General features: G+C 39.2%; 1 protein-coding gene across 1 annotated transcript in view; it reads right to left on the bottom strand.

Moving 5' to 3' along the window:
- SHANK1 (SH3 and multiple ankyrin repeat domains 1) overlaps nt 1-20,483 on the bottom strand; it is a 639,575-nt gene that overhangs the window by 520,683 nt on the left and 98,409 nt on the right. The window contains 1 exon segment of the mRNA XM_053691067.1: nt 10,512-10,663. Within this exon segment, the coding sequence (XP_053547042.1) occupies nt 10,512-10,663 (152 nt within the window).

Below are 20,483 nucleotides of genomic sequence, written 5' to 3'. Positions count from 1 at the left end.
TGTCCCTTTAAATCTTCTTTTAATTATATATTTTTTTATTATTTACCCAGAAGAAATCAAATTTATTCTTGGTAAAATTAGTAACTGGTAAAGATCAACATTTTACCGTTGCTCTGTCAATTATCATAACTCAGGGTACAACTTTCAACTAATAGCAGTATGCATTTAATTTATTTATTAAATTGAATGTGACAAACTCAAGGATAATGAACATTAGAGATGCTAGATGCTACTAGTGATAAAAAGTCACAAAAAGTTGGTAAGACTTCTGAGATTAAATTCATATTAGGTTTGAATCTCGATAACTACTATATTTTAACACAATTTATTTTAGGATGCAGGAGTTAAAACATAGTAAGTGTTGGTTTAGAACTAGTATACTGGCAAAAAAGAGTTGTGTTTTCCCTCTACAGACAAACTTTATTTACATATTTTCTAGAATTTACTTGATTTAACTAAGAAACTAACGGCTAGATTCAGAGTTTGGCGGTAGCCGTCAAAACCAGCGTTAGAGGCTCCTAACGTTGGTTTTGGGCTACCGCTGATATTTGGAGTCAGTCAGGAAAGGTCCTAACGCTCACTTTGCAGCCGCGACTTTTCCATACCGCAGATCCCCCTACGCCATTTGCGTATCCTATCTTTTCAATGGGATCTTTCTAACGTCGGTATTTAGAGTCTTGGCTGAAGTGAGCGTTAGAAATCTAACGACAAAACTCCAGCAGCAGAAAAAAGTCAGTAGTTAAGAGCTTTCTGGGCTAACGCCGGTTTATAAAGCTCTTAACTACTGTGCTCTAAAGTACACTAACACCCATAAACTACCTATGTACCCCTAAACCGAGGTCCCCCCACATCGCCGCCACTCTATTAAAATTTTTTAAGCCCTAATCTGCCGCTCCGTACACCGCCGCCACCTACGTTATCCCTATGTACCCCTAATCTGCTGCCCCTAATACCGCCGACACCTACATAATATTTATTAACCCCTAATCTGCCGCCCCCAACGTCGCTGCCACCTACCTACAATTATTAACCCCTAATCTGCCGACCGCACACCACCGCCACCTACGTTATCCCTATGTACCCTTAATCTGCTGCCCCTAATACCACCGACCCCTATATTATATTTATTAACCCCTAATCTGCCGCCCCCGCTATCGCTGACCCCTGCATATTATTGTTAACCCCTAATCTGCCGCTCCGTACACCGCCGCAACCTACGTTATCCCTATGTACCACTAATCTGCTGCCCCTAACACTGCCGACCCCTATATTATATTTATTAACCCCTAATCTGCCGCCCCCAACGTCGCCTCCACCTACCTACAATAATTAACCCCTAATCTGCCGACCGGATCTCACCGCTACTCTAATAAATGTATTAACCCCTAAAGCTAAGTCTAACCCTAACACTAACACCCCCTTAAATTAAATATAATTTAAATCTAACAAAATAAATTAACTCTTATTAAATAAATTATTCCTATTTAAAGCTAAATACTTACCTGTAAAATAAACCCTAATATAGCTACAATATAAATTATAATTATATTGTAGCTATTTTAGGATTTATATTTATTTTACAGGCAACTTTGTAATTATTTTAACCAGGTACAATAGCTATTAAATAGTTAATAACTATTTAATAGCTACCTAGTTAAAATAATTACAAAATTACCTGTAAAATAAATCCTAACCTAAGTTACAATTAAACCCTACAAACACTACACTATCAATAAATTAATTAAATAAAATACCTACAATTATCTACAATTAAACCTAACACTACACTATCAATAAATTAATTACATACAAATACCTACAATTAAATACAATTAAATAAACTAACTAAAGTACAAAAAATAAAAAAGAACTAAGTTACAAAAAATAAAAAAATATTTACAAACATTAGAAAATGAAAAATATTACAACAATTTTAAACTAATTACACCTACTCTAAGCCCCCTAATAAAATAACAAAGACCCCCAAAATAAAAAAATGCCCTACCCTATTCTAAAATTAAAAAGCTCTTTTACCTTACTAGCCCTTAAAAGGGCCATTTGCGGGGCATGCCCCAAAGAATTCAGCTCTTTTGACTGGAAAAAAAAACATACAATACCCCCCCCCCCAACATTACAACCCACCACCCACATACCCCTAATCTAACCCAAACCCCCCTTAAATAAACCTAACACTAAGCCCCTGAAGATCTTCCTACCTTATCTTCACCACACCGGGTGAAGATAAGGTAGTCCCAAGTGGGGGGCTGAAGACATCCATCCTCCGGCTGAAGTCTTGATCCAAGCGGGCAGAAGAGGACATCCGGACCGGCAAACATCTTCTTCCAAGCCGCATCTTCTATGTTCTTCAATCCGATGACGACCGGCTGATCTTCAAGACCTCCAGCGCGGATCCATCCATCTTTACCGACGTCTTCCCGACGAATGACGGTTCCTTTAAGGGACGTCATCCAAGATGGCGTCCCTCGAATTCCGATTGACTGATAGGATTCTATCAGCCAATCGGAATTAAGGTAGGAAAATTCTGATTGTCTGATGGAATCAGCCAATCAGATTCAAGTTCAATCCGATTGTCTGATTGGATCAGCCAATCAGATTGAGCTCGCATTCTATTGGCTGATCGGAACAGCCAATAGAATGCAAGCTCAATCTGATTGGCTGATTGGATCAGCCAATCGGATTGAACTTGAATCTGATTGGCTGATTCCATCAGCCAATCAGAATTTTCCTACCTTAATTCCGATTGGCTGATAGAATCCTATCAGCCAATCGGAATTCGAGGGACGCCATCTTGGATGACGTTCCTTAAACGAACAGTCATTCGTCGGGAAGTCGTCGGTGAAGATTTATGTTCCGCGTCGGCGGGATGAACTACATGGATCCGGAAGAAAGAAGATTGAAGATGCCGCTTGATAGAAGACTTCAGTCGGATCATGGACTTCTTCAGCTCCCGCTTGGATGAAGACTTCAGCCGGATCATGAACATCTTCAGCCCCCCGCTTGGGCTTGGATCAAGACATTGGAGGCTCTTCTGGATCGATCGGTGAACCCGGCGTGGTGAAGACAAGGTAGGGAGATCTTCAGGGGCTTAGTGTTAGGTTTATTTAAGGGGGGTTTGGGTTAGATTAGGGGTATGTGGGTGGTGGGTTGTAATGTTGGGGGGGTATTGTATGTTTTTTTTTACAGGCAAAAGAGCTGAATTCTTTGGGGCATGCCCCGCAAAGGGACCTTTCAATGGGATCTTTCTAACGTTGGTATTTAGAGTCTTGGCTGAAGTGAGCGTTAGAAATCTAACGACAAAACTCCAGCCGCAGAAAAAAGTCAGTAGTTAAGAGCTTTCTGGGCTAACGCCGGTTTATAAAGCTCTTAACTACTGTGCTCTAAAGTACACTAACACCCATAAACTACCTATGTACCCCTAAACCGAGGTCCCCCCACATCGCCGCCACTCTATTAAAAATTTTTAAGCCCTAATCTGCCGCTCCGTACACCGCCGCCACCTACGTTATCCCTATGTACCCCTAATCTGCTGCCCCTAATACCGCCGACACCTACATAATATTTATTAACCCCTAATCTGCCGCCCCCAACGTTGCTGCCACCTACCTACAATTATTAACCCCTAATCTGCCGACCGCACACCACCGCCACCTACGTTATCCCTATGTACCCCTAATCTGCTGCCCCTAATACCGCCGACCCCTATATTATATTTATTAACCCCTAATCTGCCGCCCCCGCTATCGCTGACCCCTGCATATTATTGTTAACCCCTAATCTGCCGCTCCGTACACCGCCGCAGCCTACGTTATCCCTATGTACCACTAATCTGCTGCCCCTAACACTGCCGACCCCTATATTATATTTATTAACCCCTAATCTGCCGCCCCCAACGTCGCCTCCACCTACCTACAATAATTAACCCCTAATCTGCCGACCGGATCTCACCGCTACTCTAATAAATGTATTAACCCCTAAAGCTAAGTCTAACCCTAACACTAACACCCCCTTAAATTAAATATAATTTAAATCTAACAAAATAAATTAACTCTTATTAAATAAATTATTCCTATTTAAAGCTAAATACTTACCTGTAAAATAAACCCTAATATAGCTACAATATAAATTATAATTATATTGTAGCTATTTTAGGATTTATATTTATTTTACAGGCAACTTTGTAATTATTTTAACCAGGTACAATAGCTATTAAATAGTTAATAACTATTTAATAGCTACCTAGTTAAAATAATTACAAAATTACCTGTAAAATAAATCCTAACCTAAGTTACAATTAAACCCTACAAACACTACACTATCAATAAATTAATTAAATAAAATACCTACAATTATCTACAATTAAACCTAACACTACACTATCAATAAATTAATTACATACAAATACCTACAATTAAATACAATTAAATAAACTAACTAAAGTACAAAAAATAAAAAAGAACTAAGTTACAAAAAATAAAAAAATATTTACAAACATTAGAAAATGAAAAATATTACAACAATTTTAAACTAATTACACCTACTCTAAGCCCCCTAATAAAATAACAAAGACCCCCAAAATAAAAAAATGCCCTACCCTATTCTAAAATTAAAAAGCTCTTTTACCTTACTAGCCCTTAAAAGGGCCATTTGCGGGGCATGCCCCAAAGAATTCAGCTCTTTTGACTGGAAAAAAAAACATACAATACCCCCCCCCCAACATTACAACCCACCACCCACATACCCCTAATCTAACCCAAACCCCCCTTAAATAAACCTAACACTAAGCCCCTGAAGATCTTCCTACCTTATCTTCACCACACCGGGTGAAGATAAGGTAGTCCCAAGTGGGGGGCTGAAGACATCCATCCTCCGGCTGAAGTCTTGATCCAAGCGGGCAGAAGAGGACATCCGGACCGGCAAACATCTTCATCCAAGCCGCATCTTCTATGTTCTTCCATCCGATGACGACCGGCTGATCTTCAAGACCTCCAGCGCGGATCCATCCATCTTCACCGACGACTTCCCGACGAATGACGGTTCCTTTAAGGGACGTCATCCAAGATGGCGTCCCTCGAATTCCGATTGGCTGATAGGATTCTATCAGCCAATCGGAATTAAGGTAGGAAAATTCTGATTGGCTGATGGAATCAGCCAATCAGATTCAAGTTCAATCCGATTGGCTGATCCAATCAGCCAATCAGATTGAGCTCGCATTCTATTGGCTGTTCCGATCAGCCAATAGAATGCGAGCTCAATCTGATTGGCTGATCGGATCAGCCAATCGGATTGAACTTGAATCTGATTGGCTGATTCCATCAGCCAATCAGAATTTTCCTACCTTAATTCCGATTGGCTGATAGAATCCTATCAGCCAATCGGAATTCGAGGGACGCCATCTTGGATGACGTTCCTTAAACGAACCGTCATTCGTCGGGAAGTCGTCGGTGAAGATTTATGTTCCGCGTCGGCGGGATGAACTACATGGATCCGGAAGAAAGAAGATTGAAGATGCCGCTTGATAGAAGACTTCAGTCGGATCATGGACTTCTTCAGCTCCCGCTTGGATGAAGACTTCAGCCGGATCATGAACATCTTCAGCCCCCCGCTTGGGCTTGGATCAAGACATCGGAGGCTCTTCTGGATCGATCAGTGAACCCGGCGTGGTGAAGACAAGGTAGGGAGATCTTCAGGGGCTTAGTGTTAGGTTTATTTAAGGGGGGTTTGGGTTAGATTAGGGGTATGTGGGTGGTGGGTTGTAATGTTGGGGGGGTATTGTATGTTTTTTTTTACAGGCAAAAGAGCTGAATTCTTTGGGGCATGCCCCGCAAAGGGACATTTTCAGGGCTGGTAAGGTAAAAGAGCTTTTCTATTTTAATTTTAGAATAGGGTAGGGCATTTTTTTATTTTGGGGGTCTTTGTTATTTTATTAGGGGGCTTAGAGTAGGTGTAATTAGTTTAAAATTGTTGTAATATTTTTCTAATGTTTGTAAATATTTTTTTATTTTTTGTAAATTAGTTCTTTTTTATTTGTTGTACTTTAGTTAGTTTATTTAATTGTATTTATTTGTAGGTATTGTATTTAATTAATTTATTGATAGTGTAGTGTTAGGTTTAATTGTAGAAAATTGTAGGTAGTTTATTTAATTAATTTAATGATAGTGTAGTGTTAGGTTTAATTGTAACTTAGGTTAGGATTTATTTTACAGGTAATTTTGTAATTATTTTAACTAGGTAACTATTAAATAGTTATTAACTATTTAATAGCTATTGTACCTGGTTAAAATAAATACAAAGTTACCTGTAAAATAAATATAAATCCTAAAATTGCTACAATATAATTATTATTTATATTGTAGCTATATTAGGATTTATTTTACAGGTAAGTATTTAGCTTTAAATAGGAATAATTTATTTAATAAGAGTTAATTTATTTCGTTAGATTTAAATTATATTTAACTTAGGGGGGTGTTAGATTAGGGGTTAATAAGTGTAGGTAGGTGGAGGCGACTTTGGGGGCGGCAGATTAGGGGTTAATAAATATAATATAGGGGTCGGCGGTGTTAGGGGCAGCAGATTAGGGGTACATAGGGATAACGTAGGTTGCGGCGGTGTACGGAGCGGCAGATTAGGGGTTAATAATAATATGCAGGGGTCAGCAATAGCGGGGGCGGCAGATTAGGGGTTAATAAATATAATATAGGGGTCGGCGGTGTTAGGGGCAGCAGATTAGGGGTACATAGGGATAACGTAGGTTGCGGCGGTGTACGGAGCGGCAGATTAGGGGTTAATAATAATATGCAGGGGTCAGCGATAGCGGGGGCGGCAGATTAGGGGTTAATAAGTGTAAGGTCAGGGGTGTTTAGACTCGGGTACATGTTAGGGTGTTAGGTGTAGACTTAGGAAGTGTTTCCCCATAGGAAACAATGGGGCTGCGTTAGGAGCTTAACGCTGCTTTTTTGCAGGTGTTAGGTTTTTTTCAGCTCAAACGGCCCCATTGTTTTCTATGGGGGAATCGTGCACGAGCACGTTTTTGAAGCTGGCCGCGTCCGTAAGCACCGCTGGTATTTAGAGTTGCAGTGGCGGTAAATATGCTCTACACTCCCTTTTTTGGAGCCTAACGCAGCCCTTCTGTTAAGTCTAAATACCAGCGGTATTTAAAAGGTGCGGGGGAAAAAAAGCACGCGTAGCTAACGCACCTCTTTGGCCGCAGAACTCTAAATCTAGCCGTAAGAAATTCTTCTGGTCAACCTTTTTCTTCACACATTTTCAATTTCAGATTTTTTTATAGAATAAATAGATAACAAGCAAACAACAACAAAAAACAGTAATTGAAAACATATTTTAATAAATTCTCAGTGAAAGAAAATATGGCTTGATATATTTAAGTGTAATAAAATATCTAACAAAAAAATAGAAGAAATATACGGCACAAAATTGACATTAAATTCTCTACACAAGTGTTTTTCAGCTGTAGTCTACAAGTGCCTTTAACAAGCCAGATTTAAAAAAAATCCCAGCTTTGGCTAATTAGTGGCACATCTGTGGGATTGATTCAGTTGTGCTCATTTAGGGAAATTGTTTAAATCTGGCTTGTTAGGAATACTCAAGGATTGGAGTTGAAAAACAGTGTATTAAACTAGTGACACACTTGATTTTAAAAATCATTATGGATTAAATCATGGAAAAAATGTTGAGCAACTATAATAGTGATACCCAAGTGATGTAATAGATGCAGTATTATTATTATTGTCATTAATGATATAATTTTAAAATGATTTATGCTGAGTGTAAAGTACATTAGGATGGATGTTAACACAATGGGGCCAAATTATCAATGTGCAGACGGATATGATCCGCTGCAGCATTCGCTGTCGGCATTTATCATTGCACAAGTATTTCACTAGAAATGCTTGTGCAATGCCGCTCCCTGCACATTCGCGGCTAATCAGCCGCTAGCAGGGGGTGTAAATTGTATCAGATCGTATCAGAGGTTGCGGACGAGTTAAGGAGCAGCAGTCTTAAGACCTCTGCTTCTAAACTCCTGTTTCCAGCGAGCCTGAAGGCTCACGCGGAAACAGGTGAATACGGGGCCATACGGGGCTTAATAAATCAGCCCCTTAGTTTTGATCATTCTATTTATGTATACAACATTCAAATCCATTTTTAAAACATCCCATGTCTAGAGTGAACATATGTGGTTACTATAGTTACAGAAAATTGATGTTTGGTTTTGTTTGTGGTTTGCTTTTCTGTGGGTAATTTAGTAATTATTGTGTGTGGTCAATTTTTTGGACATATTAATTTGTTTGTTTTCAATAGATGTTAAATGTCTGACAACCTCTGGAGATTATTTTTTGTAAAAAAAAAAAGTTAAAAGGATAGGAAAGAAAATTAACCCTTTCACTGCCGAGCCATTTCCACTCATGTGCTGAGCTGTTTGTGAGTTTTCAGATGCTGCTCTCTATGTCATATTTCACTGGAAGAACCACATATATTAAACATAATCTTTTTCAGTAGACCCAGCAGATTTACACTATAACATTACTTGAGAACTCTACAACAAGATGTGGGAAAAAATGTATAGTTTATTATTAAAATTTGAATAAACAATATTATATATACACTTGTGGCTGTGTGTGCTTTTCCCCTAGACTTAGTAAAAAGAAGGAGGATATCCTCATATTAATAAGGCCCTTTTAGAATAAGTATGATGTGCACATAGCGGCTCCCATGAGCTTCTACTCAAATATATACACATTTATTCATGTCAGGTGATCACTATTATCCCAGTGATCACCTGGCTATTAAAACATATATAAGGGCTTTCTTTTAAAGAAGGTGTTCTGGAGTTTAAAATGTCTTGTGAGTCTCTAGGCCTTTATGTATTTATGTGTAAACAACATATAAAGTTATGTATTTTTATTTATTTATTTTGTTTACATTGTAATTTTACACCCAAGACACACACTGTTTGAACATGAGTCTTGGGGGTTTCTGTGGCTTAAAGGGACAGTATACACCCATGTTCATATAACTGCATGTAATAGACACTACTATAAAAAATAAGATGCACAGATACTGATATAAAAATCCAGTATAAAACGGTTAAAAACTTATTTAGAAGCTCTCAGTTTAGCTCTGTTTAAAAGGTAGTCGGAAAGCCCACTGCAAGTGGGAAATAAGACACTCCTCCCCTCCCCCTTCTTTTGCATATGAAAAGACCCTTTACACAAACAGGAGCAAGCTGGAGTAGGTATCTGACGGTATTCTCCTAAAACTTTGGGGCTTGGTTAGGAGTCTGAACATCAGAGCAATGTTATTTAAAAATAAGCAAAACTACATTTAAAAAAAAAAAAAAAAAAACTTTATGGGCTATATAAATAGATAATCTACAAAACATTTATGCAAAGAAAAAAATAGTGTATAATGTCCCTTTAAGGGAGCTGAGATTTAGGGGTTTAAATATCTAACCCCATCCAGGTTCCTTAAGCTTGGTGTTGCTGCCCTGCTCTTCTGGGTTTCTGGGGCTTGGTGACATCACCAGGCATCCCTGGATTCCACCAGCAACTAGGCCACCAGGGATATAGGGGTAAGTGCAGTGGGGGCACGGACCACAATGAGCTCTCCCCCTCCATGGCAACAAATAGTCATCATACATACTTAAAACATTGATTGAAGAACTTTTTTTTTTTCATGTTAAACCAGGATTATTGCAATAGGTCAGTGATGGTGAACCTTGGAACAGATGCATTTCCCATGATGCTCAACTGGACTTCAGAGTGCCTGAGCATCATGGGAAATGTAGTTCTGAAATATCTGGAGTGCCAGGGTTTGCCATCACTGCACTAGGTGGTTAAGAGATCTCATATGATTAAACCTAAAGGTGACGTTACTGATGAGTGGCTGCATGTGACCCTCAACAGGTCTTCATTCTTTCAAAATTTGTCCTCTGGATCAAGTCAAGATATTAAATTTTTACAACCAAGACACAGTTCTTGCCATTTACAAAAACCAAAAAACATAATACGTACATATTATGTTTTTTTTCCCCATAATAAGCACACCACCCCCTACACAAATAGATTATTTGAAAACATTTTCTGAGCGTATATCCTAGGAGAAAAAAAAGCACAGTGCTGAACAAGTCTGTGTGAGTACAACCCTTGGAGAAAAATGTGTTACCTATCACTGCTTTAATTTTGTTCAATATACCTGTAGCTATTTTTCTAACATAAAGGTGTAATTTTTATTATTTGTATACTTACTGACATCCGCCATATAATGTATATTTAAAATACAATATTGTTTGTTTCTAACATAAAGGTGTGATTTATATTATTTGTATACTTACTGACATCCACCATATAATGTAATTTAAGATACAATATTGTTTGTTTGCTTCTGTACTAACACACAATTTACTTTCATTAGAAATTTAAATTTTCTAATCATGGAACTCTGCCAGAAGCCATCTAAATTTGTTTTTGACTTACCATCAAGGCGCTGTAGTTTCTTGAGCACACAGCTTTGTGTAGAGCTGTCATACCATCTCGTGCCCTGAAGTCAATGTGGGCACCTCCCAAGCAAAGCATTCTAAGGACATCTACAGTTCCCTCAAGCTGTGCAGCCAGGGTTAGAGGTGTCTCTATGGAGGAACAAAGTGAACCAGTTAATCAGAATCAATTGCAGTTTGTTTAACAGGCAAACAATACATTTTCATCTATGACTATGTGAAAATATTATACATTTTATATATAATGTTTAAGAAGTAGTATAAATAATTTTATTCACTTTCCCACTAACAACTCAATAGACTCAATAAACAGATAGACAGACCTATGGAAAGACAGAGAGACAGACCAAAGCTTACTTAAGGTTAAATGTATCAAACTGCAGGAAGACAAGTTCTCAAGTAGACAACCTGTCCACCTGTAAATGTTATTTGTGATGTAGCATTGATCAGCTAAATTTAATATTGTACAATAGCTCTCTTCTGCAATCCCACCCCTGCTTGCGAGAGCAGGACCTGTCAATCATTCCGAAAAAGTTTCTCCTTATATTTGTGGTTGTAGGCTCACTTTTGCAAGTAAATGCAGCATTTATAAGTTTACTCTTCATTTGATTATAAGAACAGGCTGGAATATCCAACTGGACAAGAGATTTGTTCACACTAGAATAAGGTATATATTTATTTTATATATATATATATATATATATATATATATATATATATATATATATAAAACTGTACCATAATTTAGTTTATAATTTAGAAGCAAAAGTAACAAATATAAGTATATTGATATTTATTTGATTTATATAGTGATTAATTTAAAAATTATATTCTGCATTATTTTAACATCCTATTTGACAGCAACAAGTAAAAGTAACTAATAATATAGCTGAGGTGTGACAGCAGACCTCTGCCCCAATTGCCCCAAAATACAGTTGTGAGGGACTCCGGCTACCCTGACTAGGTAGCTCCGCCTGAAGGTTCCTTCCTGTACCTGGAACTTGTAGCTATAGAGCGGAGAAAGTGATTTTTAGCAAGAGCCCACCGTAATAACCAGACAAGACCAGTATTAAGGTGAAACACAAACAGACTTTATTGGGAAAACCACATAGTTATATACACATTCTCATCTTGAGAGTTTTATCTGATCCCACCATTCCCGTCCCTCCAGACTGGCTGACACCTCCATAGGAGCCATAGTCACATAGAGACACCCACAGTATCTAGGTCGCAGTTTCAGGGGGATCCTGGATGAGCGAAGGCCCTTCCAGGGTTTTGTTGGAGAGCCCCTGGTCCCCAGTCCAAAATGCGATATGATCCATTACTGGGGATCGGAGTGGCAGACTGGCAAAGGTACTCAGGAAGAAAAAAGAGAACAAGTATAGTTAAGCGCTGAGAGCAAAGGTTAAAGAGGAGATGTGTAATAATATATGTAAACTTATAATAGGCGAAGATGCAGTATGTGTGATCTAATAAGGAATATGTATGAATATTTATGTGCACTATATATACATATATATATATATATATATACGCTAAGATATTAAATAAAATAAAGTGGAGGATGCAAATAGATACAATAAACAATTTATTAAAATGTGTATCGAGCGAAATGCAAAGGCAAAGATTATACTTAGACAAATGTATCAAAAAGTATAGGGACTTCTCCCTTACTCGTTACTATTAGTAACACTCTTAAAAAGTAAAACTCTTAAAAAAGTAAAGAGAGGAACTATTTCCGTATTCGATTACTTGCGTTTTTAACAAACAGTGGGGCAGTGTTGCCTGAGATGTCCAGTTTAGCAATGAGGTGACCGGTGGGTGTAAGGCCGAGTTGTTTGCTACTCGGCATTACCAAACGCTAATGAAAGCGCCTTTTTTATGGCTCCTACGTTACCGTTGTGACGTCACTGATGTTGGTTGCGTGTAACGTTTCTATAGTTACCCCTGTTCAGCAAAAGATCCTGGAAGTCCTGGGGGATATATGTAGTATTGGAGGTCAAAGTTGATGACTTTAATGTAGGGGTATGTGATCCTTAAGTAGTGTGAACTGTGAGGTCGCAATGTAGCGACTCAGGATACGATTGGTTGCCTTGGTTACTAGTGGCAGCTGGTGAGTTCTTTTGTACAGAAACTTGGCGGTCGTGCAAATACGACTAGTATAACAAATCTTTGCTGTCGTTTAAAAACAGCTAAAAACGACTAAGTGTCTTTGTAGTGAAGAAACTTGACGGTCGCTATGTAGCGACTAAGGGATCCTTCTTCTTTGCGGTCATTAGTAACGACTTAGGTGTTCCTATGTGATTGTGACCAGGCACAAAAACATACAATAAAAGTCTTCCAAGGTGCAATATTGGAGTCCTTCTTCTTTGCGGTCGATAGTAACGACTCAGGTGTTCCTATGTGATTGTGACCAGGCACAAAAACATATAATAAAAGTATTCAAAGGTGCAATATTGATAAATATTGATAAAATAAAATAAACAAAGGCTAACAGCAATTAGCACAGTATCTCAGTCAACGCGTTTCGCCCGTGGGCTTTATCAAGACATGTTGTTCTGTGCTTACATGAGAATATTTAAATGCTTACATCCATTTTCATTGGTGGACCAATAAATCAATTAAAGGTGGAATGTACTAGTAAAAATGGTTTAGATTAAAGGTGGAAATGTTATGGGTATCCAAGAGAAATCAGTATATGCAATAAATAGTAGAAATTGGCAAAAACCTACACAAACTCATTCTACTCAGAATGAAAATGGGGGCTTCAAACATTCCAAACTAAAACCTAAATCAACCTTTTACCCTACTAATGAAAAAGGGAAGAATCTTGAAATGTTTGAGAAAATGGTACAGAGAGATATCAAAAAAGCTAATATCACCAATAAATACAATAATAACCTAACATCTAATGAAAAAAAGGTATTAAGAAACCTCCAATCTGATCCAAATATAATCATCAAACCCGCAGATAAAGGGGGAGGGGTCGTAGTAATGAATAGGTCTCAATATATTGAAGAGGCACACAGATTATTGGGAGATACTACCACCTATGAAACATTAAGCCTAGACCCTACAAAGAAATTCTCATCTAAACTGTCCAAAATGCTTGATTTGGCTAAAAACAAAAACATCCTGAATAACAAAGAATATAATTTCCTGTTGCCAAAACAAATTAAAATTCCAATATTTTATTACCTCCAAATATAATCATCAAACCCGCAGATAAAGGGGGAGGGGTCGTAGTAATGAATAGGTCTCAATATATTGAAGAGGCACACAGATTATTGGGAGATACTACCACCTATGAAACATTAAGCCTAGACCCTACAAAGAAATTCTCATCTAAACTGTCCAAAATGCTTGATTTGGCTAAAAACAAAAACATCCTGAATAACAAAGAATATAATTTCCTGTTGCCAAAACAAATTAAAATTCCAATATTTTATTACCTCCCAAAAGTACATAAAAGTTTAACAAACCCCCCCCCCCCCCCCCCCCCCGGAAGACCTATTATCTCCGGGATAAACTCCTTAACTTCTAACTTATCCCAATATCTGGACGAATTTCTCCAATTTTATGTTAAGACTACCCTCTTATTTAAGAGACACAACAGAAATCCTACAAATATTGCATAATCTAAAATGGGAACCTAATTACATAATAGTGACATGGGATGTCACGTCGCTATATACTATCATAAATCATGAACTTGGTATTCAAGCTGTTAAAACTTTTTTGGAGAAAGATGACACATTGATAAGAGAGCAGAGAGATTTTTTATTAGAGGGCATTCATTTTATTCTCAATCAGAATTATTTCTCGTTTAATGAGAAATTCTACTTACAAAAGACCGGAACTGCTATGGGTACAAGATTTGCACCCAGCTATGCTAATCTCTTTATGGGAAATTGGGAAGAATCTTTTTTCCCTCAGCATAGACTGGGTGCAAATCATGTACTATACAAAAGATACATAGATGATATTATATTCATATGGAAAGGGGAAGAATCTGAATTAATAGAGATCTGTGATGATATGAACAAAAACGATAGAAACATTAATTTTACATACACATACAGCAAAAATAAAGCCATTTTTCTCGACTTAGAAATTGAAGTAATAAATGATCAAATCATAACTACTACACATTTCAAGAAAGTAGATGCCAATAATTTTGTCCATTACAATAGCTGCCATCTGGAAAGGTGGAAGAACAACATCCCGAAAGGGCAATATTTAAGGATAAAAAGAAACTGTTCAAGACACACAGACTACGAAAAACAGATAACCATTTTAGAAACCAAATTTAGAGAAAGAGGGTATGATGAGAAAATCATTGATTCAGCAAAGAAAGAGGCAGATAAAACAGACAGAAAAACACTTCTCACATACAAAAATAAACCAATACTCAAATATGGAGACAACCCAAATACAATAGATGTACCATTTATCACAAACTACAACTGCAATAGTAACTTAATTAAGAAAATCCTAACAAAACATTGGCACATAGTACAAGCAGATCCAATAATAGGGGAGAAAGTACCAACACAGCCCAGAATAATTTACAGAAGGGCACAACATTTAAAGAACAAACTGGCACAAAGTGAACTAAAACCACTGACAAGAAAGAATTTTGAGATAAACTTAGAAGGGAGAAAACTATCTGGCTTCTTTCCATGCTTTGGGTGCCGCTCCTGCAAATACAGTTGCAAAAAGAAAGAAATTGAGGTCAACAATTTTAAATACATAATAGAAGACACTATAAGATGTCAGGATAAAGGAGTGGTTTATATCATTGAGTGTTCGTGTAAAAAATACTACATCGGAGAAACGACCAAGACCCTCCGTGAAAGAATCAGGGAACACCTCTCCTGTATAGATAGAGGGAATTTGGATACACATCTATATTCACAGTTTAGAGAAATCCATCAAAACAATCTGAAACACTTTAAGTTCTGGGGTTTAGCAAAAGTCAAACCTAACTGGAGAGGGGCTAGTTTGGAAAACCTACTACTCAAACTAGAAGCTAAAATGATATATAACATGGACACACTATTTCCTATAGGGCTACATTCAGAATTAGTCATCACCCCCTTCCTATGAGTAGGATACCCTTATATATATTTACATATACTTACATACATCTTCCCCTTTTTTCCTTTTTTCCTCTCTCTTGCTAAAATCTGCTTAAAATCTGCTAAAAAAATCTGTTATAAATCGGCTGAAAATTCAGTTAAGATATATACCCTCTCTTATAGTTAACTTTAACATTATTTGTCTTTATTCCATTTTTCTATAGTTAATTTTAACTTTAATTGTTTTTGTTTTTATTTTATTATTTTCAATATAAATATCATTTCCGACACTTTGCACACTGTCAAATAAATTTTTAAGATAAATTTCAAGATATATACTATTTATTGCATATACTGATTTCTCTTGGATACCCATAACATTTCCACCTTTAATCTAGACCATTTTTACTAGTACATTCCACCTTTAATTGATTTATTGGTCCACCAATGAAAATGGATGTAAGCATTTAAATATTCTCATGTAAGCACAGAACAACATGTCTTGATAAAGCCCACGGGCGAAACGCGTTGACTGAGACACTGTGCTAATTGCTGTTAGCCTTTGTTTATTTTATTTTTTCAATATTTATCAATATTGCACCTTTGAATACTTTTATTATATGTTTTTGTGCCTGGTCACAATCACATAGGAACACCTGAGTCGTTACTAACGACCGCAAAGAAGAAGGACTCCAATATTGCACCTTGGAAGACTTTTATTGTATGTTTTTGTGCCTGGTCACAATCACATAGGAACACCTAAGTCGTTACTAATGACCGCAAAGAAGAAGGATCCCTTAGTCGCTACATAGCAACCGTCAAGTTTCTTCACTACAAAGACACTTAGTCGTTTTTAGCTGATTTTAAACGACAGCAAAGATTTGTTATACTAGTCGTATTTGCACGACCGCCAAGTTTCTGTACAAAAGAACTCACCAGCTGCCACTAGTAACCAAGGCAGCCAATCGTATCCTGAGTCGCTACATTGCGACCGCACAGTTCACACTACTTAAGGATCACATACCCCTACATTAAAGTCATCAACTTTGACCGCCAATACTACATATATCCCCCAGGACTTCCAGGATCTTTTGCTGAACAGGGGTAACTATAGAAACGTTACACGCAACCAACATCAGTGACGTCACAACGGTAACGTAGGAGCCATAAAAAAGGCGCTTTCATTAGCGTCTGGTAATGCCGAGTTGCAAACAACTCGGCCTTACACCCACCGGTCACCTCATTACTAAACTGGACATCTCAGGCAACACTGCCCCACTGTTTGCTAAAAACGCAAGTAATCGAATACGGAAATAGTTCCTCTCTTTACTTTTTTAAGAGTTTTACTTTTTAAGAGTGTTACTAATAGTAACGAGTAAGGGAGACGTCCCTATACTTTTAGATACATTTGTCTAAGTATAATCTTTGCTTTTGCATTTCGTTCTATACACATTTTAATAAATTGTTTATTGTATCTATTTGCATCCTCCACTTTATTTTATTTAATATCTTAGCGTATATATATATGTATATATAGTGCACATAAATATTCATACATATTCCTTATTAGATCACACATACTGCATCTTCGCCTATTATAAATTTACATATATTATTACACATCTCCTCTTTAACCTTTGCTCTCAGCGCTTAACTATACTTGTTCTCTTTGTTCTAACTTTTTGTCTTTTCCTGGAGGGGAAATACTTAGTTAAGCTAGGTTGTATTCTATAGCGCATATAATTTTATTCAAACTGCAAAGGTACTCAGGAACACCCTAAGGTGGGGGGTGTTCAAAAACGCCAGTTCCTGAGCGAGCTCCCCCTCAGCACTCACACCAACCCCTGTCCACCAAAGGTCTAAAAATCCTCAAAAGAGCGGAGCTCTGGGGCATATCGCCTCTGGAGCGACCTAGGTTAAAGTTCAGCGGGGACCGCTAGCAAGCCCGGCCAGTGAGTAGTTCCATAAGCCCAGCAAGGTATGAAGGGGTCAAGCGGCAGAGATCAGCTCTTTCTGTGATAATGTGCAATCAGGGTAACAATACAATGGAAGCTGATGAGGATACAATAATTCACAATATGGAAAGAGGTAGCCTTTTCAGCCTGGTATCCGTGACAGTGCTCCCCTTTTCAAAGTCCAACAGACCTGGCTAAATCCTCACGGATCGGCTTGGGGCTGTCCAGTGAGGCCATCTGCATTGCCGTTACTCTTTCCCGGTGATACTGAATTGTAAAGTTAAAGGGCTGCAAGGCCAAGGTCCACCGCAGCAGGTGTCTGTTGTCTCCAGAAACCCTGTTAAGTAATACTAGGGGGTTGTGATTTGTGAGCACTGTGGAGGCCCTCCCATATAAGTAGGGTTGCAATTTCTTGAGGGCCCACACTAGTGCCAGCACAGGCATTCTTTCTCTACTGACTCTTGAGAAAGCCGGGCTGTCACCGGCGAAACGCGTTGAGCAATTTTGGTCATCCTGTGGATCCGTAGCTGGAGTTGGAAGGACGCCTAGTGACGTATGCTGTTACACGCTGTCTCACTACACGCTGAGAAGAACAGCCGGGCATTTCCTGTGTGCTCTATTCCATCACTGCGGACTTTACAACGTTGAATTCTATTGTTTTTATTGAAGGCTTGTTTTACTTTTATTCTAATAAGTTGCATTACTAGTGTGTGCTATTTGTGGAATTAAAACAGTTTACCTTGAGTCGGAGGTGCGCTGTCTTCCTTCTTCTGTTACAATTCTTTCTCTACTGCCGCATAGCCTACCTCTCTTGATAGTAGTTTCCGGCTAATGTAGGCTTCAGGGTGTTCATGGCCTTCCTCATCCACCTGGCTCAGTACTGCTCCCAACCCGAACATGGAGGCATCTGTATGAACACAAAAACATTTGGATGAGTTAGGAGTGGCCAGGATAGGGGCATGAATTAGTGCTATCTTCAGTTGCTGGAAGGCAGCCTCACACTCGGAGGACCATAGGACTTGCCAGGATAAGTGCTTTCTGGTCAGGACAGTCAGGGGTTTGGCCAGGGTGCTATAATTGGGGACAAACTTGCGGTAGTATCCCACTGTACCAAGAAAGGCTAATACTTGTGTTTCGGTTTTGTGGGTCGTCCAGTTAGCAACTGCCTCAGTCTTGGCCAGTTCTGGCCTCCGCTTCCCGCAGCCCACTATGAGCTCCCTATTGTGCACTTGTCTGTCTTCAGTGTCAGTCCTGCAGCCCTGATGCAGTCCAAAACGGTGCCTAGGTGGACTAAGTGTTCCTCAGAGGTATCGCAGTACATCACAATGTCATCCAGGTATGCACAGGCATAATCCGGGAGACGATCTAGGGGGTGATCTACCATACTCTGTAAGTTCGCTGAAGCATTCTTCATCCCAAACGGCATGACCTTAAACTGGGGTGATGAATGTCGACTTTGAAATGGATGCCTGGTCCAGAGGAATCTGCCAGTACCCCTTGCACAGATCTAGCATTGTTAGAAAGTTACCCATTAAGCCTACGGTAAATCTACACAGAAGCAGGTAGTGCCATGCCCCTTGGGTACCACTACCACCGGGCATGCCCAGGGTCTGTTGGAGGGATCAATAACTCCAATATCGAGCATTTCCCTAATTTTACTGCTCATGCTTTCCCTAACTGACTCAGGGACCCGGTAGGCCAGCTGCCACAGGGGCGCCTGTCCCGGTGTCTCCATCCAGTGCATCACTACTGGGGTATACCCAGGGGCCACGGAGAACAGGTCCTGTCAGCTCTCTAGCACCTGCCTTACTTGCTTTCACTGCACAGACGCTATACGCTCATCTATTCTTATGTCCTCTACGCCTGCCGGTGTCCCACTCTGCCCGGGTAGCTCCGGCATGGGGAGACTCTCTGAGTCCTCCATGGCAGGAGCGCATATGGTGGCTACCTCCTCTGGCCTCTCTTGGTATGCCTTCAGCATGTTCACATGAAAGGTCCGGCGGACTCGTTCATCTAAACATTTGGCGACCAAGTAGGTAGCATCACAAAGCTGCTCTATCACTCGGTAGGGTCCCTGCCAAGAAGCCTGCAGCTTGTCTGTCTTGGTCGGTTTTAGGGACAGAACCTTATGCCCCATTTCTAGGGTGCGGTTACGAACATTACAGTCGTACCACTGCTTCTGCCTACCTTGGGTGATCTGAAAGTTTTCTCGCAATCTGGCGGCGAGGTCCTTAAGTTAGTTCCTGAATTTCAGGAAGTACCCCACAATGGAGTGTCCCTCCTCTGCAACTAAACCTTCCCAGTGGGCTCTAAGTAGAACTAGGGGCCCCCTTCTTCCAGCCATATACTAACTCAAAGGGGGAGAACCTGGTAGATTCCTGGAGCACCTCCCTGTAAGTGAACAGGAGGTGTGGCAGGTATCTCTCCCAGTCCTTGTGAGAGGCCGAGAATGTCTAAAGCACCTGCTTCAGTGTCCTGTTACACCTCTCACACAACCCGTTGGTCTGGGGATGGTATGGAGAGTGTGACGAACCAAGGTTATCCAACCCTGCACCAGTCACTTATTTGGCACAGAAAGGGTTATCAGCCCCCTTTTACTGTCACGAATAGGTCACAATCTAGCCACACCAGGCAAGCTTGTGAATCAGTTTAGTGGGTGCAAGGGTTAACCACACTCCCTAGTCTGTACTAGACGTAAGAGAAATGCCCAAAACTCCCTTTTAATGCCACCCACACTAAACCAACAATCCTATAGCTCAAATACTGTCACCACTTAAAATTTATTAAAGGGAAAATCCTAAGAAAAAACCCAGACTTTACACATTAACTCTCTAAATACAATTTAGCAGAAAATAACCTAAATTATACAGTTGTAATATTCCAGTCTCTTTCAGTAACGTGGTTCAATTATTAGAC

Source organism: Bombina bombina, chromosome 8 (genome assembly GCF_027579735.1).
Source record: "Bombina bombina isolate aBomBom1 chromosome 8, aBomBom1.pri, whole genome shotgun sequence".
NCBI lineage: Eukaryota > Metazoa > Chordata > Amphibia > Anura > Bombinatoridae > Bombina > Bombina bombina.
Note: the sequence above shows the minus strand (reverse complement) of the source record. Positions and strands in the feature narration are given on the sequence as shown.